The sequence below is a fragment of the Rhipicephalus microplus genome, chromosome 2 (genome assembly GCF_043290135.1).
Source record: "Rhipicephalus microplus isolate Deutch F79 chromosome 2, USDA_Rmic, whole genome shotgun sequence".
Lineage (NCBI taxonomy): Eukaryota > Metazoa > Arthropoda > Arachnida > Ixodida > Ixodidae > Rhipicephalus > Rhipicephalus microplus.
In genome coordinates this window covers 135,533,594-135,555,983 of record NC_134701.1, presented here as the reverse complement: position 1 = coordinate 135,555,983, position 22,390 = coordinate 135,533,594, and the positions used below count along the sequence as shown (strand labels likewise).

The window sequence follows — 22,390 nt, the reverse complement described above, 5'->3', positions numbered from 1 at the left end:
TTAGAAGTGTGCCAAGAAAGTTAACTTAAATGCTAGGTTAAATTTTCTATACTTAAATCAGAAATCAATTCTGAATTATTGAAGCAGCACGAAATATAATGATACACTGGGTATTTATTGCAAGGGCAAGTTTCTCACAACTGATTCTAGTGACAGAGTAGCTAATCAGTAAAAGGAAATAACTATATGTAACAAAAAACTTAGACTGAATTTTTTTCAGCTAGCAATATCCTGTCAATGGCAATACCTTAGGGACTTCATCTGTCTCTAAGATTAGTGTGTAGGAAAAAAAAGCACAAGTCGCTCTCCAAGACAGAAAGGTGTCTATTTTCAGGCATTCACCGTGCAAACAAATTCAATCAATACCAACACAAGATTTAGTGATGCTATCGGAAGTGATCCACACGCTGCTTGCGGAACTGGCGTCATTATGTAGAATCACAGGTACTGAAATCTTTTCACCGAACCAGTAAGTATGAAATGCAGACATTTAAAAAGAGCCAAAATGTGCAACCGATAATAATACTGAGCTCTACGAGCAAACAAAGTAAAACAGCATTTTGATGTCTATAGCATACAAATCGAGACCCGTACCTTTAGCTATGGAGCTTGTCAGACCCCAAATAATGAAAAGATAATGACAAAATCCCAAAATGAGTAACGTGCCCAGAGTCATGTAGCTAGGACAATGTAACAATTAGCAAAACTGGCCGTTGAGAGACATGACCACACACAGACAAAATCCATACAAAAGGAAGCACGTCGTCATTGCAATACGCTTGTCTCGTTGAACAATGCGTGTTTAAACGTGTGGCTGCTCATGTACGAATCATACAAGTTTGAAGTCTTAAAGCTCGACTGCCCCACAGGCATATAATACCTTGTCTATTTGATGCACCATCTATTTGGTCCACATTGTGCATTTTTCATGCAGTGCTATTACAAGGCAAGAAGTATAATTTTTCAATAGTACCACGCTGCATTTTCCGTGATAGAGTAATAGGCAAGACATACAAAAGCACAGCATTAGACCATGAAAGCAAGTAGCTATGACAGCAGCAGCCACAGCAACTGCATCCACGAAAACTGTAACCACACGAGAAAAGTAGTCATGACAGCCAAAATCCCAGCCACTCTTAGACATTGTAGAAAATGCTGCCTGAAAATGCTGCCTGGAATGCATTGCTGAGACACCAAAGACAGAGTTACAAGCCCAACTCACAACAGTCCGTACAAGTAGAGCAAGCTTCAAGATACAAATGCTAAATCATGAGTTTGGTGGTGCTTTCCAACAGTCTGATGCCCGATAGACTGCCTCACTATTTTAATTTTATTTCATTGCTACAGTTCTAGTGACGTTTCAGGAACCTTTTACTCTGAAACACTGGATATGGCCATCATTTAAAGAGAATGTGGTGATCTATATACACAGACAGACAAATATTTTCTATATTTTATGAGCATATCTCTCTTTGAGCAAGAAGAGGACATACTGTGTAACTAGTGTAACTATTACTAACACGTTAAGTGCACAGTTTCACCACTTTCATTGTCAAGCACGGCAGCATTCACCACACTAGGAGCAAAAACCTCTTCAGTTGCGTTTGCAGCTTCTCATGCATTCATGCATGGGCTTCCCTTTGTCGTAAAACAGAGGTCTACTAAGTACATGTCCAGGTATATTATGCCACCCGCGCAAAACACACATGATGCGAAGAATGTCAGCTAAATTGAGAATTTAGGAATGAGTGCTGTCAGAAGTGACAAGGGTCAGATTTTGTGAACATTCTTTTCTGTCCGTCAAGTGTACAGAACAATCAACAGCACATGAAAGCAGTGATTACATGAGCTTGTGGGTTACACACAAGAAGAAAGGGTTATATTTCTTCTTTCTTGCAAGATAGCTGCTTTTTCCTCTCTATCTAATTGAGCTATCTATCGCACATGAATCTATTTGTGTTTCTGAGTGCCCCTATCAACTCTGGCCTCACTTTCAGGAAAGCCCACTTCAGGAATCATCATCCAATGTACACTGTCATTTTTTTATAAAAAAAGAACACGCGAGCGCATGGCTTGCGTTCTGTCATGGCTGCCTACAGCACTATCGACAGATATGCCGACAGATAAAGAAAGCGGGTGCACTTTTCGTGTCATCAGTTGGCAAACAAAACAAAGAGTCATGGCCTTTGAAGAAGCCCTGCTTGATTGTGCTTCCACTCAAGTCTCTAAAAGAGGGATGCTGCCAAAAGCGGGCGCGCTTTTTTTGTCTGTCGGCTGGCTGTCCTGTAGGTGGCCCTTACATAAAATGAACACTGTCCATGAAACCAAAGTAGATATTCGATCAGCAATATCAAAAGAACAAGATAGACAGATTAAAATTCCGGTAAGATCCTTACATTTGCCGACAATAAGCTGAACCTGAGACGTTTTTGCCATCTCTTCGCTAATTGATTTCAGAAAGGCACTTGACGACAAGGTCAGTAACCTGTCGGCAGTGACAAACTCCTGAAGTGCGCCACCATCTGCTCCTGAATGAAGTCTCTTTGCTGGACTATAATGAGCCGATGGAAGCGTTGTTTCAAATTAAACTGTTCAGGAAGCATGTGGCCACTTAGAAAAAAAAAATAAAGCAGAAAGTGAAGCCATCGTTACGCAGGGTAAACTTCGCACTGCTTTTTCATTCAAACATATATAAAGGTTTAGCAAACAAACAATTTGCATTCACTTCTGAGTGATTCAGCACATGCAAAAACAAGGTGACACGATGCACTAGCGAGGACTAAGCACTGAATCAATGCCAAGTGCCAGCAAAGCATGAGAATGAAGCTTAAGTACTCAAGATACTTACACTAGACCAACAAGACTGCAATATGCAAGCAAAACATCTTACTAGCAGGCAAAAAAAATGCGATAATGAAACTGAGGGGCCGTACGGATGCGTAAATTTCTAAGCACCTGGCATGTGTCTATAGACATCAACTGCTCTGGATGGGTGGGGGAGGTATGCACGACCATTTCCTTCCCTTCACATTAACACGTTCGTATGTATACTATGTACTGTGGCTTTATTCTGTTGCTGGTATAAGAAAAGAAGCACTTTCACCATTTTCCTAGTCTGGACTGGTGCTCTCGTCACGCAGCAAAACTCGCACTCCTCCATTCAAATTTCAGGGGAGACAAAAGGCATTCGTGTCTCTGCGAGGAAGGACAACCCCTGGCAAAAGTAAAAAGCATAGGAGAGTGGCCCCAGGATAGACACGCTCTCCTGGGTGCGACCAGTTCGCTTGGAAGGGACATCTGCCTTGGCCCCATGACATACCAAGCAAATGAGGTAGGCTTAACCAATATTTTTAAAGAGAAATTCCCCTCTTCTGTTAGCGGCCACTTATCACTGTTCGTTGTCTTATTCTATCAAACCTGCCATAGCTGTGATTACCAGTAGTATAGGCTGGTGATGCAACACGGTTGTAACGATTGCGTGTGACTAGATTAAGAGCTAGACTACAGCTCTACTCCCGCTTAGGTCAATTTACACCTTACTTTGAATGCATCACTGATTACTCTGAATTGGCCTGTACTTCACTTAAGCCTGCTGGGTGAATTGTGGGCTCCCTGCTGAGTACTTCAGCTGCCAATCTTGCAAAAGAACCTAAGAAGAAAGCTTCTGGCAGTTGCTAGGCAAACTGACCAATATCTCTTTCCCTGGAAATTATGGAAGAAGCTTTACCAATGCATGTTGTCCCTTTCTTAATGCATGTGCATAAAGTATTGCGCTTGCTTTTCAAACGTGATACACACACATACACACACACACACACACACACTATCGACTAGCTTGCAGGCTGTGGAATATGACCCTCGGTGCAACGACCGCGTAGTAAAACGGCAATGTTGTCGGAAGACAACGGAAGGCTGGAATTCGTAGTGGGCCTCGGTAACAATCAGCAACGCAACTTGCACGGTGCTTGGAACACTCCTGCTCGACTTTGCTGCTCGTCTGCAACGAGACAAAACGAAGTTCACAACTTACTGCGCGTCCATGTGAATGCAATGGCTGATCTTCAGCCACGATGCTCCTAGGTTTCTTTAGGCTTTTTATGTTGCCGTAAGACAAGCTGAAAAAATGCCAGGCCTGTGCAGAGGGCGCAGCACAGTGACAGCGAAAGCTAGAAGAGCGGCCTTTCAGAGCCTTTTGAAACTCTCATTGGGCAACTACTGCAAGCACACTTGCTTGATACCCACGAGGGCATCAATAATAAACTTTTGGGTAGTAGGCTGGCATTCGCTATGCTATTTTTTGTCATTCTTTAGAGAAGCGTGGTATCCACAAAACACTTGCAAGAAATTTTGTGCCGATTGTTCATGCAGTGGCTGACGATGATGAGGAATTATGGCTGAAGTGGTATGCACCACAGTTAATAGGGGTACAAGAACAAACTTTTGTAATGAGTTGGAGCATTGGTCGGCTCACTCGTTACCCTATTCACATTTTGCGACAACTAGTTGTTCTTTTGCTGTTTTAAAAAACACTTTATAAGTCGTATTAACGCGATTGTTTTCCCGACATCAAGCCTGCCCGAGGCAAGTTTGCCAAAAAGTCACTAGCCCCGGTGTAGCTCAGTGGTGGAATACTGGGCTGGCGCCCAGCAGACCCGGGTTTCGAGCTCCACTGCGTCTTTGGTGCTAGGATTTTTTTCTAACTTCGCACGATGTGGTTACAGACAACGGCGGCGGACAACTGCGCATGACTTGAATTGTGATCTTGTGACAGCTTTCACTGTAAAACGAGCTTCATTTCTTGCACAGCTTCTGTAGCCTTTTCGGGCTGCTGTGTCAGTTATGTAAATGTGCACATTCCACACATTGGGTTCTTACAGTAATCGTACTATTGTAGTAATGCAGTACAACTACTAACTACTCTATACAGTACTATGGTAAAGTTAAAAAAAAAAAAGAACTCCTTGAAACTAGATTAAAAACCTCATGCATACAGGCCACCATTCGAGTTGACTAACATGATTGCAAATTCTAATGAATTTAGCTGGAGAAGCTGAATAGAGCTGCCGTTGTATCACATGGTCAGCGTTGCAGTGCAACTTTGCAAACATCATTTCAATTGCAACACTGAAAGCAAATAAACTTAATGCAGTGATCTAGAAGTTTTGCTTCACTGCGGTCACATGCAATCTGTTTGAAGAGGCTTCCCTCCTTAAAACCTTGCTCAGGTCTGCTAGTCGTGCTGCCACACAAGTTTATAATGTGTATTTCATATCTAAGATGGTGCAAAAAGAAGTGCATGGACAGACCTTGAATGCAAATGACAAAGCACTGTATTTTCTATGAGGAAGGATGCAAGGGCAGGAGAGAAAGAAAGAGAGCCCACTATTTGTTTCGGGTAATAAGAGTGCATGATATTTGCAGAAAATGCTCATTGCGACTCTAAAAAAAATATTGGTTATAACAAGCAAATCGTGGTGCTCCTTCAATTTCGTTAAACTGAGGCTGCCTGTACTGAATTGCCAGTCTGTTCAAAAACTCCAGCTGATTGGGCCTATAGGTTTGGATGCTAACTGGCTGGAGCAAATAAAGATACACAAATGCTACAAATACTTATATACATAGTGATTGATTGGAGCAGCGACATAGGTGATGCAGTGGCTTGATAGGGCAAAGCTAAACAGGCTGCTGTCTTCGGACAAAGTACAGCATTTTCTTGAGGGTACGATGTTTCCGATATTTTCGCTGATGCATGTTAAACACAAGTGCATCTTATATGTATACACAAAAATTCATTCGATTTAGCCAAACCAATATGCCGATATTTCATTTGTGAGTACAATAAACTGAGTGCGAGAGCATCAATAAAGATATGTTCATAACAATGAAGCAGGTGTGGTCCTAGATGTCAGCCACATGCTGTTCAAGCAGAGCGGTGACAATGGGGATTATGGCCACAATAAAAGCCACCATTCTTACGCGAACTATTGTACTGTTCGAATGGTTGGTTCTTAATCGAATCGTTAGGCCCACGAAACTGATCCAACAAATAAAAGAAGGACACCACATGCTCTAGTGCTGCTCGGCGTTGGCCAGTGATGCTTCTCACGGTTAACAGTGGTGGCAGCGAATGCTGCACAGTGATGCGCTGGCGGACCAACTCAGGGCTATCCAGAGGGCCCGTGTGGCAGCAGAAGAGCTTGGCCTCTGTCCCAACATAAGAGCAGCCAGCATCAGTCTTGGACTGACCTCACGACCAGAATAAAGTTATTTATACCATACCATACAATACCACAATGTTTTGTAGTAACATTTTTGAGCCTGTACTGCCAGTTACGAAAATGAAGGTGTCACTTCATAATTATTATCATCAGTTTTCACGTGACATTTGATCCAGTCCTGCAGTAGTTGCAGCTTCCGGTCACCTTTTACGTTTTGTATGCGTGTGTAGGTATCAAACAAGCGCATCAATCGTTGTTTATGTGTTCCCACCAAGCCTCATAATGCTGTAGAGGCAATGACAATGATGTGCTCCAAGGTTCTTACAATGCTATGTGAATGAGCTACTCAGAGGCCAACAACGGCTACCCTGCGATGCTGCCAACTGAGGCACAAAAACTTTTGACAGCATGCTGGAAAATGTGGCTATGAATCCAGTGGAATAAATATTGGTTTTCTGCTCCTCAGAACAGCGCTACTTACACATTTTATACTGCTGCTTACAGATATTCAAGGCCGTGCATGACTATGCATTTCACAATGAACATACTCTGCGAGCGTCATCTTGGTTTATGATTGCGACAGAGTTAATGTCAGTGTGTTTTATACAGAAGTGCATTTTATATATCCTTTTTTTTTCACCCACAAAAGTAGTAAAAAGTATGTGGTTTGTCTTGCACAAAGATTCGACTTGTACACCTGAAACCAGGCTACTAATAAGATCGGCAACATGGTAAGGTTGTGTAAATGCTCAAACATGTCAAATCCAGAATTAACAGCTCCTATTTGTAAATAGTGTAAGCACAATATTCACAGCATTTGACCTTCATCTTCATCTGTATATAATCGTCATCACGAAAAACGTCGTCTTCGTTCGAAGCGTTGATCAGTTGATTCGGCCTAATAAACGCCGTCGCGACCCCAATGCTGCTACTGTCTTAAAATAGGTATACTTAATCTAATAGGTTATGAATAGTTCAAAATGTCAATTGCCCACAAATACACAACACAGATGCAATGTTAATACAAATTTGATATCTGCCAGTGCAGCGCAGCCATAAAACACTAAAACTTATGGCGGCATACCACATGCTTCAGGGAGTGAAGCATTACTTGCCATACGAGGAGCCTTTACTCTCTGTAAAGAGTTCTGTGACCGTGAAAAATCTGCTTATTTATTCCCAATACTCCACCGGTGCTTTCAATGCTAAAACCATGAATACAAAGACGTCACTGTCGCTTTACATTAACTGTAAAAGAGGCTGTTCGCTTAAAAGTGTTCGACAGTTTATTCCATATTTTTGCTCTCATAAATAACCTTGTAGAAAGAGGAATTGTAGGAAATTTTAGCTGAAATGTCAGCTAAAAGATGGTGGCAAAATCATAGGAGAAGTACCTTTGTATTTTTGTTGCAGTGCACATTTAGTGAAAGAAGACATTCCACAATCATCACTGAAAAATGAGGCCATACCAGACAGCAGTAAGCTGGACGGGAGAATGGCACCATTCCACTCGTCACTGCCGTCACAGCAATCACAGATGCCGTCGTTGACACGCATGGAGAGAACGTACTTGGGACTGTGTGCACTGTGCCGCTTACAGTAGAACCTGCACGTAGATTATACATCTTTCAGTGGCAGTCCGTATTTTCTGAGGTGCATCTCCGAGCATTGTTTTTCGATCCTCTGGGAGCAATTTTCTAAGCATGCTTCACAAGCAAGAAACCTTAAAGGGCCGCCAAACCACACCGAGTTTAAAGGCAAGAAAGCAGTTTCTTTCTCCCCTTTGCTACTCTTCCTACAAGCAATCTCTCCTCCTCTTTACTTGTTTCATAAAACATGCAGAGTGTTAGCACTAAACGTTAAGCCACTCTGGATCTTCATTTCTCACTTCTTGACTACACGCTGCTACCTACGCTTCCACAGTCGCAATGCAGAAAACAAAGTGAAATCAGCGTATCATGCATGACAGTCAGCAAGACAAAGCAGAACAGGCATACAGGCATGGCAAAGTAGGGTATGAGAGGATTCACAACCAACACCACTCGTATATCATCCTATTGAGGGCTTATTTTGTTCTGACATCGCGTGAACTGCTGGCGTCACATGTCACACTGTGAAGATGGGAAATGCCAAGACAGAATAAAGCGCTCTTTCTTCGTATCTTGAGAGGTTCAGGGGCCCTTCTACAGACTAATGCCTACCTACAGGCTGTGATGTGTCACAGCTATCACCACCTGTGAAAAGCTCTAGGATGCCTCAAGACATCATAGAAACAAGTGTAGCCCTGACTGCATCAGACAATAAACCATTTTAAATTGTTCCTTACAGATTTATTACATGCATTTCTACAACGAGTACCTTTATAATTCTTTCATGGTTGAAGCAAAGGTTCAGCAGTGACTGACAATGATCATCTGCTCATTTTACATTCACTTGCAGGACCCTCTGATAAGACATGCACCAGCTGACCTCGCCTTCTGCCTTCAAGTTTTCTTTGAACTTCATCAGACCACCTCAGCTAGTCATCCTGTATGTAGAGGTGTACGTATTATATATATGATTCGTTGAAATACGAGCGTGTAACACAGACAAGGACTTCTACGTTACGTTCTACATTAGTTTTTGTCTTTGTTGCGTGCTCGTATTTCAAACAATCATAAATCACCAACTCGCCGAATCAGCCATTTTGACTCTATATACAGGATGTCTAGTGTTCCATTGAGAAGGGTTCATGGCCCTTCCCCTTGATCAACTAGTAGCACTAATCTGGACTACTGTACATGCGGGCCTTGCCAGAAATGAGGCAGCTCATGCTAGTGCCCAGGGATTCACAGTCCGGGCAGCACAAGCATCTGATGTGTCGCAACTCACTACAAAGGAGGTGCCAATTACGACGCAGGATCAGCTTATTTCATTCCATGAAATTTGTACACACTACCGACTAGACTGCTTAACCTTTCCGCCACTCATGCGCAAATTCCCGCTAAGGTGCGAAAGTCTGTGGTGACAGCTGCAGACTTGCACTTTTCTTTCCCCTTATTTTCCTACATCCAATTCATCCGTCCTGTTACCAGTTTCCCTCTTGTAAATTCTGCACCTCTTCCACAGCATACTTAAATCATACCATGTGGTGCTGCTCTGACCACCCTCTCCCTCCTTTCCTGAAATGCCTAATTTATAGTGAGGAATAGAGGGAGGCTGCCTAGTGCAGTTCGGGGTCTGACATTCAGGAAGCCATCCTGGAGAAGGCTGAGATGTAGAGGAAGACTACTTAAAGTAGTTACTCCCCACTACCCTCTGTCCTATTGCCCCCTTGCCATTAACAAGGGCAAATAATGTTGTTCATTGATTTCGCATGCAACGTGTTAATAGCTTGGGTGCAGGTATGCAGCCCAGAGATGGGATAAACAGAACCGTCCTTTTGTTGGGTGCATCTATAGGCAGCTACTGCCGAGACAGCAGTGTTGTCCCAAGAGTAACTGGATCAATGCACACGCACCTTTAGTGCAATTAGCAGTAATAGCCTGTTTTAGCCATCTTGTATCTACATACCTAGCCTCATTACATTGCTCTACAATTTAAAATAAAACTTATGCAACTGTGTTCAAGCTGTCGTCATTCATTCATGGCCGTGCAGTCATCATCGATGCTGCGTTACACAATCTTTGCTAAGCACTTCCTGCAAAATTTTTGTAACGATGTTGTCATTATACTCCTATGACATTATTGTAATCCTGTAGTTGTTATACTGTAATCATACTCTCAACATCGTCGTGCTATCATTTTCATTGTATTATAGTAGGCCTGTTGTTGATCTATCGACATGGTTCCAACATAGTAACAATGGTGTTATTCAACCATTCAATCAATTGCCCCAGTGTAATCATGCACTCACTGTTATACTTTCATCACACCACCTTCAACATTCAATTGACATCATTTCTCTTTCAACACTGCATTGTAATTTTGCTGTCATCACTTTAGCTCTATTATGCAATTCCTGTCATACCATCATCATTATTGTGTTGCCATCACGTTGTCACATTTACAGAATCAACAACCAAGTGTGGTCATGTTTTTGTCACTGTCTACCTTCACTAGTGAGCATAACAGCAAAGTGTATTAACCTCTGAGGCAATGAATGTCACATACAGCTGAAACAACAGAAATTTAAGAATTGCTGCCGCAGAAAGCAAATAATGGTGCCTTTAGCAATACAATTAAAGTTAAGTCAGGACATTGCTTGTATGCTAACTTTGATGAAACTCTAGCCCCCTAGTAGAGAACATTGCAGACACCTATGCACAGGACAGGGCTAAGCCATACTTAAATCACAAATCATTGCCACTCTTTCATCTTTTTTTTTTTTTTTTTCACGGCACTCTTCGGCCAAGCATCATCACACTTCAACATCATCATCAGCCACATCAACAATGTGTACAGCTATGTAGGTATGCATATCTCCTTACAGAAGTATAGTGGGTAATTTGCTGCTTCACAAAATGGTAAGTTATAGAATAGTGAGTACATTGCGACTGTACTTACAGGTTTATGCCTGTTCTTTCTTATCAATCAGCAACGCAACCAATAGAAGTGTTTAATCTTCTGGAGCTGCTAAACGAGCTGCCCAGCAAAGGCACAGCACCAGTAATGTCACAGTCAAGAAGCGTATGCTACCAGAGCACAAGCTTGGAACCATCACTGCTAAGACCTGGAAGCCTGAATATATTCCGAAATAAAGGCAAGAACTTCTGCACTCAAATTTAGTAGCACGGATTATTATGGTCATTGGTAATTTTTCAGTAATTTGACCCCCCTGAAATTCAACTGGCAAAGACAGCAAGTAAACCCATGTCTTCATTCTTAGCACTACAACAAATAGCCACTAAGCCCAAGCAGCACATAGTAATCAGTGAACTTAGAACCCTTCCACAGCTGAACAGACACAGAGCATATGATTACTTCACATCCTCAGTGCAGCAACAAGAAACACCCCGCTTCGATGCCTGCCTAAGTCTTTCTCACCTTCCGTTAAGGCAAGCACTCGTGCCCGGTTCGTCCGAGCCATCCTTGCAGTCACAGTAATCATCGTTGACTTGGTCATAACTAATTACACCCGAACTGTGTAGGCACTTGAAGGTCTTTCCCGGTGCGTAGTGCTTGACTTCATCAGGCGACACCCCGCGAACTCGTTGTTCAGGTAAGTGCACCCGCGCTGGCGCAGGCACCGCAGGCCTTGACGTTCTGGAAGTGACGTTCGGGGCAGCGGAGGAAACATGGGTCTTGCGCCTGGCGTCGCCGTCAACTTCGCGAGGTGATAGCAGCTGGGCCAGCATATAGACCACGCCATAGACGAAGAGCGCGGCAAAGACGTAGCGACGCTTGATGGTGGGTCTGACAAACTTCACCATGACCGTTCATGTCCCGCTGATCAGCTCCTGCAGTCAAAGAATACAATGAAAGATGAATGCGTGCACAAAGGTGAACATTTGGCTGAAGTCAGCCTAGTTGGAATAGAAACTGAAGGAATGAGAAAACTCCAACCAAAACATATAAAGAAAAACCCGACATTTCGAAGCCGGCTAGGCTTCTTGCTCAGAGGTGAGAAGGCCCAAGATGTGTGGTGCTTATTACGACTGATTGCAATGTGTAAGAGGCTCGCTGTGACTTGTTGCAAGCCCTGGCATTAGAGGGAGGGCAATGACCCCATGGAGCAGTTGATGTTTCCCGCTGTCTGCATCAACCACGCTCCCTACAGCCAAGGCTTGCAAAAGGTCACGGCGAGCCTCTCATGCACGGCAAGCAACCTATATAAGCGATGCACCTCTCAGGCCTTCTCATCCTTGAGAAAGAAGCCGATCGGACTTTGAAACGTGGGGTTTTCTTAAAGTAAGGTTTTGATAGAAGTTTTCTCATTTCTCCTGAATGTGTGCACTGTTTCAACAGTACAGTTTCTGTGTGGGCCATAATAATACGTAAAATATCATCAGATGGTGTAGTTTAGTGGCAGAAATTATGCCCTCAAGAAGGTATCACAAGCAAATATATAAGAGAAGCTCATTGGGGGTTGGATGCTTAAAATGATAAGTTACAAAGTGTAGGTGCCTGTCCATTGTCCAGAAAATGGGGACAAGTGAAAACTTACTGACATTCTTGTTTCTTTCTATCGTATTATGCAATGCTCACTCTTAACTTCTTCTCTCCGTCATGCTTGGAACTGGACCTTCAACCACGTGCCTGGCAACACAACGCTTATGCCTCTGGAAGCAACATAAGACGATCACGCATGAAATGACAAAATGCAGCAACGAAAGGCAAGAATGAAATGCGGCAACGTGCAACAGAAAGTGCCCTCGTTAGTAGACCAGATTTCCATACAGGAAAGGAATGATCGCCTACAAGTCCACGATTGAGGGAGCATCAGCTATCAGACATATAAATATGCATGTCAGTGACACGCCCTGGAGGGCCTATTTGTGTACAACTGTATTTTTGAACACTCGCTGCCCCCCCCCCCCCCCCTGTAAATTTTGCCATCACCACGAAAATCTAACTTACAGAAGCCTCACTTAAAAGAACTATGAATGTCATTCAAATCGTGGTTTCAACAAGGAGACTTGTTTCTGCCAAAATAGCAAGCTCTTTGCCAACGAAAGCAATTACTGCTATGACAAGGCCTTTTGTCGAAATACACGAGCAACATTCCTTGTTCTACGATTTCGATCACTACAAGTAAAGATGCAGTTGAAGTATATCTGTAAAGTATATACTTGTTAAGCCCTATCTGTTTTAATCACTGTGTGCCCTTCACTTGAGAAATGGGAGGTGAGTAATGTCACAGTAGAAAGCTCCAGATTAGCTTCTAACTAACAGGGTTTCTTCACCAATGTACATGGCCACTCTGTCTGTGTAGTTCAACAGCCTAAAATGAACTTTCAGGACAGTAAACTTAATGTACGATGCCTTGTTAGCAGCAGAACACAGTCTTGGAGAGAAAACATGCAAAACGGATTTGGCCAGGCCTCACTGTTATTTTGCAGCATGGCATGAAACCCGAGGAATTTCTGGTTATGATGACAACCACATCATGATAGATTTATAATTTTGTAACTGTGTTGTTAAGCACTTGGTGAACAGCAAGTGCATTTCTTTCTTCTCTTCAGTCATGCAATAGCAAAATGTGCAAGCTAATGAGCATCTAAAGCCGGCACTGCCAGCCCAGCTAGCACTAAGGCAAGGGCAAAGTAGAAGCAACACAGCATAAACCCTTGTAATTCCTTGCCAATATCACATGATCGTCAAGGAAATGTGCAGAGAACAGCGATATGATGATGAGCACCACCCGGCTTTTTGAACGCGACCGCACAGATAAGGCTAACATCATGTATCCATATCTAAGCCAACAGCTTAGCAGATAACACTCGCACATGAGTGTGTGCTTTCTGCTTGGGCACCATGTGGGTCAGCTGGTTACTACTACTTGCCCATATTAAGTGCTATTATTTCCAAGGATCAATGCTCGCGTTGACTTATTAATGAAATTGCAAGGGTGTACATCCTGCTATTTTTATGCTTTCTGACAACTCCTAAGTGCTAATTATGGAATCTGTAGTACTGCGCAATTCTAGCAAGAACAGAGTTTTGTCATGATAGTCTCCCTCCCATCTGTGCAAGGAAGCACCTAGATCCATTGCGAGCAATTTTTTCTTTGCTAAGGAAACAGCTGTTCCTTCATAATAATGGAGAGCTGGCACTAAAAGAATGAGAACTGTATGTCACCTTCTTATAATCTCAAATGTCTAGTTGTCGCAATCTCTTTTGTGTAAGGAAAAGAATTCGAATCATATTCAACAGTACAGTTGCACAATGACACAATGAACGTGAATGTGACGCTATCTAAAATGCAAAGTAAATACAACATTCATCAGCCTTACGTAGCAAACATAAGGCACAGGAAGGGCGTTGCTGCTGTATGCAACCTAACAGTTTCAAATAAAACTGCATTGTCGGTCTCAACATCTGAACTTAAGTCTCACTACATCCGCCACTTGTGAGAAAAAATGTGGACACGTTGAACGTTGAACTAAAACAGGCATCTAGTGAGACTGAATGCTTTTACAGTTACAAGTTTTATGACTATGCTAAGCTAGGAAAGTCACCTATTCCACAGCTGCCTGCAAAACAACATTGGAAAGATGTCAGCTAGCTGTTCATCTAAATCTACTAAGCTGTTCAAACTTCTTTGAAAACCACACATAGAACAACTGTACAAAAAAAAAAAAAAAAGAAGGTACGATGTGCTGCCATTCAATGCTGTTAGAAGGCTGGTGCATTCACTTTGTCGATCCACATTTACAAATAAGGATGACGTTGCATAGCGTTGCTTACTGCCATGTGTGTTGTAGCATTGCAAGAAGAATGAAGTGTGGGCAGAGCAGAAGAGTCACGCTATCTGCAGGGTGTGCAAGGTTAATTGATTGATATGTGGGGTTTAACGCCCAAAACGGTGTGCGAAAGGTTCCTATAAACATATACACATATGCGTATACATTATGCAGGCGAGCTTTTCAACTGATACTGCTGTGAGGCGGTGTGCAACAACAACATTCCAGCCTGATAGCGACAAAAAAAAAAAATGCACGCGTGACAGCGGGTATTCCAGACACTGCAGCAGACCACATGTCTCGACGCTTCCGTCCACACTTTATGAACGCTGCAGCACACGTGGCATTGAGCAACAACATGCCCTGTCATCTCAATTTGAAAACATCTGTAAATACCTATGCGGTCGCTCGACTGTTCTGCTTCTAAGCACTGCTTTCGAACAGCAAATATCCCTGATTGCACTACACTCACAACGTGAAACTCGTTACTGCGGCATCCCATTCGTAATCTAAATGAGCGGTTGCTCCAATTTCACAGGCGTTGGTTTCTTATCGGCCGAAGACGCAGTCACGAGGTTACGAGAATCGACTGAATAATTTCCCACCACAAACAGTGCAACCACAAGTCTACACTGTTCACCGAGTTTGACACTTTCCGAACAAAGAGAGCCGCGTCCCTCGAACCTGAACGGGCGCACGAATCGCTCCATTGATCGGTCCTTCCACGAAACTAAGACATTTTAACGAGCAAATGAGCACCCGCGTGTGAGACGCATCTACAGGGACAGTTAGCGTGTAAACGAATTGCGCTGTAGATCGTGCACCTCGATAGGGGAGTGGCTGGGTGATCGGTCGTGTTTACATAAGCGATATCAAGCGACGCGTGCATTCCACTCCTCGTGACATTCGGCGCGCCGGATCGTCAGGGATAACGATTATCGCCAATAGGGGCCCCCGCAGGGTACAGAAACACCCGCAACATGTGGCGCGCACGTATACAACTTTCCGGGACGCACGAGCGACGCGCGGAACGGGGGCAGTGTCAGCGGCATCGAGGAAGGAAGGTATCCGCGTAACGCGAGATTAAACCGCCGGGCCACGCAACAAATTACGCCTTCCCGCTGCTTACGGATAGAACAAGTTGTGCTGGAAATTACGCGTGCGGCGTGTTTTTCCTTAGCGACCCCGGCAAGAGTGGGGCCGAAAATAGTGTGCTTGTTACCGCACACACGCCGTGTCGGAGAAAGCCACTCGAGGAGAGAGAACAACGCGCACGATCGGCTGCCCGACTCCCGCAAAGGAGCTATTTCGGGGCCCCTGACAGGCTCTCGCACTGCCCGCGTTCTTCTTCTTTTTTTCTGTTCGCTGGGCACGCGGAAATTACGCTTGCCGCGGCGGTTCCACGAGGAAGTGGGATTAGAATCGACGACGGGGCCACAGAAAGCAAGTCTCACCGGCTTGAAGACGAGGAGCGTAGCGTTCCATTTTAGAGCGCGCCTCGAAACCGACGCGAGCGCCTCCCGCGTATGACGAGCTTCCGCTTTGCTGTCAGAACTTCCGTCAACGAACTTCCGGCGTTGCGTAACTTCCTGCATCGCCGCCGCGGCCTGGTTTTTCAAGATGGTGTCTGGCCTTGTGTGAGTGAACGCGTGTGTGCGACGGCTAGTGCAAAATTTTTCGGTGCTTGTGGCTCTGAGGATGACCCGTGTGGACGTTCCAAATTACCCGTATCATCGCATCTATCTGGGACTTGAAACCTGCGTCTAAGATTTGGTGAGTGAGACGCCTCTGCCCTGCGGACGGCGCTGTTTTTTCTCTTCTGTCTCGCTTTTGTGAACCACGGGTTAGCTTCTGTTGCGGCGGCGGTCTCTGTGCTGACTGCGTAGCGTTCGTTTCTTTCGTTCGACACGGCAACGTCGCCTCACGGAGCTTCAGTTGTGGTTTCGTCGCCTTACAAGTGTTTTGCGAAATTAAAAAATGCCAGGAACCATGGCCCGCACCTGGGCGATTCCCTCGCTCGCAGCGGTACCTCGTAGCGGCTACGCAAAGCCTGCGAACAAGTTTACACAAAATTGTAGCCCTAAGTTTAGGTTTAGAGCCCCCGGGGTTGATTGTGCCAAAACGAGTCGGTTTCAGACTCGGGGTCGGCGTTCTCTGCAAGTATCGCATTGTGCGCACTGTCATGTAGACCTAAGGCAACGCCAACCCCGCTTCCCGAGAAGTGTCACATACTCCCTTTTTTGTTCCCTAGCCAGGGCGTCACTTGTGGAGTTCTAAAGTCTGTGCCCGTTCCCTGCGCGCGCGTCCGTGCTCGTGCGTCCTTCACAACGCGCACTGCTCCACATCCCCCGATCCTGCGAGTGCGTCGAAAAGAAAATCAAGAACTGTGCTCGTACTGTTGGGACACAACCGTGCCCGACTTTACACGTTGCGCAAGGCGAAAACGGCGGCGCGAAACGCAAAATAGAGGCCAGGGCCCCTCCCCCCGCATTTGCTGTTTTATTTACGCTCTCTGACGCGCGTGCGCCGCAAGCTGCGCGCTCGTCGCTCGCGAGCTTGGCTTCTCACGCACTCTTGCGCGGTGATTCACGGCTCGGCGACGGCGCGTTCTGTTGTCTCGTCCGCGGCCACCGTTGCGCCGACCGTGTGATCGGGGTTGACGCAAAGTGATAACGCTCGGAGCTTCTACGGAGAGATGTATCAGGTGTGCGAGTGGCCGTCTTCAGTCGCAATTGTCGCTCGCGGCTACTCGAGTGCGCGTTGACGCGCCCAAGCGCCGTCGCTTCGGGAGGACGACTGCGCTCGTTCAACGAAGCTCGGCAAGTCGCGAGACCCGGTGGCATCGGACGAACCCCCGTTGGTCCTCTCCGCCGAAAAACGTGAGCGCTGCCCCGTTTCTTTTTCTTTAAATGTAGTGTTTGTTTCCTGTTACGCGAACTGACGACCTCACAAGTTGTAAAACAAGAACGCGTGCAGATAGTTTTCACACCATTGCGACGTTCATCGTTGCGCTTTTTGTTGTTTAACGCCGCTGCTTTTGAGTGATCAGTCGCTGTAAACGTGTGATTGAAGCTTACTGCCTCTCGCTCTGTGTGAATCATGGTGAGTTTTCTTCATTTTTCTTTCTTTTTTTTTCTTGAGCGCATTCGATTAGCAGTTGCAGGTGTGCGCTGGCGGCGTGACCGACGCGATCGTGATAGTAGCGCTCGCTCTGCTAACCCGCCAGGTCCTGATGCGCTTCTTGTTTGGTTTGTGCGTTTTATTGGAAGCTGATACATGGATGGCCTGCAACACGGGCTCCAAAGAAATAAAAAATGGCTCAGTGGGGTAGATTGAAGATTGCGATGAAGGAATATGTAAGCATGGGGTGTGTGTGCTCGAGCTGGCGTTTCGAGATGCGTATTTGTCAAAGTTGGAACTGGCTGAAACGTGGCTTGGTCGTCTTCTTCATCTGAAAGTCTTTGGAAGGGGTTTCACTGAGTAGATGAAATAGAATCCTCTAACTGTAGCATTTACCCAGGACAAACTAGCCGCTGTATTAACGATCACACGTCCTTCGGGAAAGTTCTAACAATATTCGAGAACTGAAACAGGTAGCAGTTTGTAGTTCCACCCCAAAGTTCCACGAGGCGAGCATTGTGTGCCGATACGGAGATAACAGCGCCCGCGAGATGTGTAATGAAGCCGTCATTATCATCCGTGTTGCGTGATCATTCCGGTAGATAGATGAGATAGATAATGTGGCCAAGTAGCCTTTGCAACGGGCGGACTCAATGAAGTGTCCTAGCCATATTGTAAAAAAAGAAGAAAAAAACACGAAAGAAAACATTAGTTAAAAAACACACACCTCAGAGTTCACAAGTCACACACTTCCAGCAACGTGTGTGTCCGCCGTGGGTGACCGTCTTGTGTCCCTCCACCACACTTCGAGGCGAGCTTTCGTGGTGCGCACACTTTTGCCACAGCGGTTTCCCTCCGCATCAAGAAATCCGAGGGTGATGATGATAATGAGGCCATTCCCTTTGTAACGGGGGGGAAAGGGGGGGGGGATCGCCAAAATCAAAGCCGAGCGACTTGATATGTCGTCGATTTGGGATGCGTTGTGTTTTTTTTTTTGTTACGTATTTTGCGCCTTGAATGCGTTGTACAATTCTACAATTGACCCGCTTTTACCTCGTCATCGAAATGGGGAATGCATTGGTCGCGTCCATTGGTTGAAAACTTGACTGTCGCGCTGTGAGCTAAACGTATTTCAGAATTCTGTTCCGTCCCGTCGACAGTATTATTTCGGAAGAACTACTTAAGACGACGATGCCGCGCCTTCCGAATCTCGATAAAAAGTGCGATTCTCGATGACAGCGCCTGTTAAATTCGGGCGCAATCGAAGACCTAACGAGCCGCTATGTTGGATTGTGTGTGGCTTTTTCTTTCGTCCTTGTCGCATAAACGTGCGATCCCATCGAATAGAAGGACGCAATACCGAGTAGCTCGGCTGCTGACTTACTTAAGTCGCGGGTTCGATTGAGGCGGACGCATTTCGACGGTGTCGATATCCTGTGTGCCACGTCGGGGCTCGTGAAGGGACAGCAGATGTTCTAGATTTCCGGAGGCCACCAGTAGTGCGCGTGTTGTTTTCCTTCTTGAGTGGCGCTCCTCTAATGAGTCATCAGCAGGGTATCGCGGTTTTGAAGTGGTTAGAAAGAAAGCCTCGCCAGTTAAAACTCCGACAAGCACGCTGTGCCACACTCGTTTGTGAGCGGAATGTTCGGGCCAACGTTACTAGCAACGTTGGTTCGTGGTCCACACCAGGAACGTGAGTCACGCGGAAAGCGGCTGTTTCCGTCCGGCTGATAAGGAGAGACGGCCGGCCGTTTTGGCGAAGTTTTTTTATCGTATCATGCTCTACAGCGTCGCCCCTTGTCTCGCCCGTGTGTGTGTTGGTCGCGTACGCACGGATGCGGTCGTCTGCCTGGTGGGGTCGAGTGCGCGTGTCGCCCCCCCCCCCCCCCCGCAGTCGACCGCGCTCTTTTGTTTTCCAGCGCGCAGCGTCGGTGTCACGTGATCTCCCAAAGCTGTGACGGGAGACGCGTCGCAGCTCGTTCCCGACGGCAGCCGAGCGTGTTTTGACGGAGATGCGCGAGTAATGTTTTTCTTAATTTTTTTTTATTGATTCAGGAACATACTGCCAGTCTGAGTGTCAGTCTTTGGGAGATTGAGGCCGAGCATTACACTGTGCAGGAAGTACGGTGAAGCGTTGAGTGGATTACACAGCAGTAGAGATAACATTTAACAAAAACTTGACGATTCGCGAAGTAAAAAAAAAAGCAACATCAAATACCGTCCACGACCCCAATAGTCGCCGTACAATACGAGGCTCATCAATATAAAATATAGCAATAATACGACAGTGATGATGTTGATAATACAGAATCTCGTTGATGAGGTAAAAAAAAGCGCGGAAAATAGACGTACTATCAGAACCGGTTTACTTTCCGCAATTGCGAGCGTAGAAGCGGGGAAATCGTATTGAGCGAGGACGTATCTACGAGTTTCTACGGTATCCGGGGTTTCATGTGCCGAAACCACGATATGATTATGATAGACTTCATAGCTGAGGGCTCCGGAAATTTCAAGCAGGTTGATGTCCTTTCACGTCCATCGCGCAGTGAACGGACCTCTAGCATTTTGCTTCCATCTAGATGCGACCGCCGGCATCGAACCCGCGACCTTGCTTGGATATATTAGTTACGCACTGAATAAGGTCAGGTGTTCTACTACTGTCACGTGCCACGTAGTATCAGTATTTCATCCTTTTTGCGTATCAGTGTCAGTATTTTATCCTTTTCTGAGAACATATTTTGTTTCCCCTTTATGTAAAAGTTTCTTTAACTTTGTAACTTGGTACCCTTGTCTGTATATTTGTCAATGTTGTGAGTTTTTTTTTTTTTGAAAGCAATAAAATCAAACGTTGGCGTGTGTGGTGCGAGATTGAGTGTGCGAGTGTGTGGTGCGAGGCCGTGGCGGTGGGATCCTTCTGCAGTTGCACCACAGAACACCTATATACTACCATTTAGAGAAGGGAAGCTGTACCTTTGAAATGGCAACGAAAATCGGGGCAGCGGTGGCGTTGTGAACTAACTTATCCGACCTAGAGACGGCGCTGGTAGGCCTATCATCATCATTGCGCTAGGGCTATGTGGCAGCTGCTTTTGTAGCGGGTGCGGGGGGTCGCGGTGCGCGCCCGCAGGTTTATGGCCGTTTATTCGTTGCTATTGCGGGGTGGTATTCGCGCGCACGGCACCCTAGCGTTACTATAAATATTTCCGCTGTGCCGCCAGGTGACCAAGAAGCCTCAACTGGCAAAAAAACACGCCAAGCAAGTAAGCTTACATTGTTTATTGACAATTGTGAATGCAGCACTATACATGCGAACAAGGGACACTGTCTCTCACAGAGTTGAACGATACATTAAAAAGAAGTAATAGCTATCTGTTTAATAAAATTAACCGCTAAAATTTTGCAACTTTCTCTTGGCTTGTTCAGTCGGACAACTATATTTACACTGGACACCCTTTGCACAGTCCTTGGTACTGCGCTGCCCATTGTCTTTCTCACCACACATGCTCTAAAAAAAAAGCAGTGTCAGTACGATTAGCCTGAGCCGCAATATGATATTTGACAACGCATTGGCGAGAAGCATAAAAAGAAACGACCCCATGCTGTTGTGCTGGGTATTCCTGCATATATCATTGTTCTCAATATTGTGTTTCGAATCTGTGTTCTTACCTGCGCTTCCGATCTTTTTACGACTTGTTGTGGTAAGCACGGGCATCCTGGGAAAGCACCTTTTACAGGATCATGTTGAAAAGGAAACTTGGTTTACGTTTCAAAAGAGGTAAAAGGGTTGTAGTGACAGGCACTTTAATTGAGTAACAGTTGGCAAATAATGAAAGCCTGAGTCAAACATTTCAGCAAGTCAACATTCTTGCGAAAGTTGTCACGGACGACAAGTTCAGAGAATGAGCCACCCTTGCCCTTGCTCACCCACTGTAGATCAGCTGACACACGAGATAGAGGATGCCTGTTGGTGCTCCCAAAAGCAGTCATTCGTAAAAAAGAAATTATGCACCAGTAGATAGCACTCGCAATACACTGCACATGATATATACGCATACAGTAGGGACATATGGAACACTATTAACACTAGACAGCTGAGAAGTGCTGGAAGTCGGGGTAGTTATTTTAGAAAAATAGTCGGGGAATAATCATTGCAGTCAAATCTGCATAATGAAATTTTCTACGATGTTTATTCACAAAATGAGGGCCATTTTCTAATCTTCAAGTATTTGCACGTCAGACTGATGAGTTATGTGCACAGCACAATCTGCTACTTTTTAGCAAAAGTACTAAAGTGATTGTTTTGGCTCGGTAGTCATCTGCTTGACGGGGAACGCAGACAACAATGTTGGCGAATATTGTTGCTCCCGCCTGTTGTGGGGTGCACACTGTATTTACATTTTTGCTTGCAAACGAATCACTAGCTATTCCAATTTACGAGGAGTTGTGCACAGTTCATGGACCAACTGTGAGGAGTGAAACAAGTGTCAAAACAGTGTTGAGACTTCTGAAATGGCTGCACAAATGTGTACAAAAAAGAGTGGTGCACCACACCAACCAAACTGTTCAAGTGGACAGGATATTGCATTAGATTGAGGACTAACAGTTATTAGTCTGTTGGACAAAGTTCCCCTTGTTGGCCTCGCCACAATTTGCACAATTGTAGCCGAT

General features: G+C 45.1%; 2 protein-coding genes across 5 annotated transcripts in view; one reads left to right on the top strand and one right to left on the bottom strand.

Moving 5' to 3' along the window:
- Nucleotides 1-96: 96 nt before the first annotated feature.
- On the bottom strand, nucleotides 97-16,143 carry LOC119170718 (uncharacterized). 2 transcript variants are annotated; one of them, XM_037421958.2, is made up of 5 exons: nucleotides 16,057-16,107; nucleotides 12,405-12,478; nucleotides 11,244-11,656; nucleotides 7,688-7,824; nucleotides 97-3,997 (listed from the first exon to the last, which is right to left on the bottom strand). In XM_037421958.2, the coding sequence occupies exons 3-5, from the start codon at nucleotides 11,627-11,629 to the stop codon at nucleotides 3,942-3,944; spliced, it is 579 nt and encodes a 192-aa protein (XP_037277855.1). In that variant the 5' UTR covers nucleotides 11,630-11,656; nucleotides 12,405-12,478; nucleotides 16,057-16,107; the 3' UTR covers nucleotides 97-3,941. The 2 variants fall into 2 exon arrangements, with proteins under 2 accessions (XP_037277855.1, XP_037277854.1); XM_037421957.2 differs by lacking the exon at nucleotides 12,405-12,478 and having other exon boundaries at nucleotides 16,057-16,143.
- A 76-nt stretch (nucleotides 16,144-16,219) lies between these two features.
- The window catches only part of LOC119170717 (E3 ubiquitin-protein ligase RNF19A), a 280,047-nt gene continuing 273,876 nt past the window's right edge, over nucleotides 16,220-22,390 (top strand). Inside the window, exon 1 of one of the 3 annotated variants that reach the window (XM_037421954.2) lies at nucleotides 16,220-16,375. The gene's annotated coding sequence lies outside the window, so the exon portion shown is untranslated. The other 2 variants (XM_037421956.2, XM_037421955.2) reach the window with 2 other exon arrangements.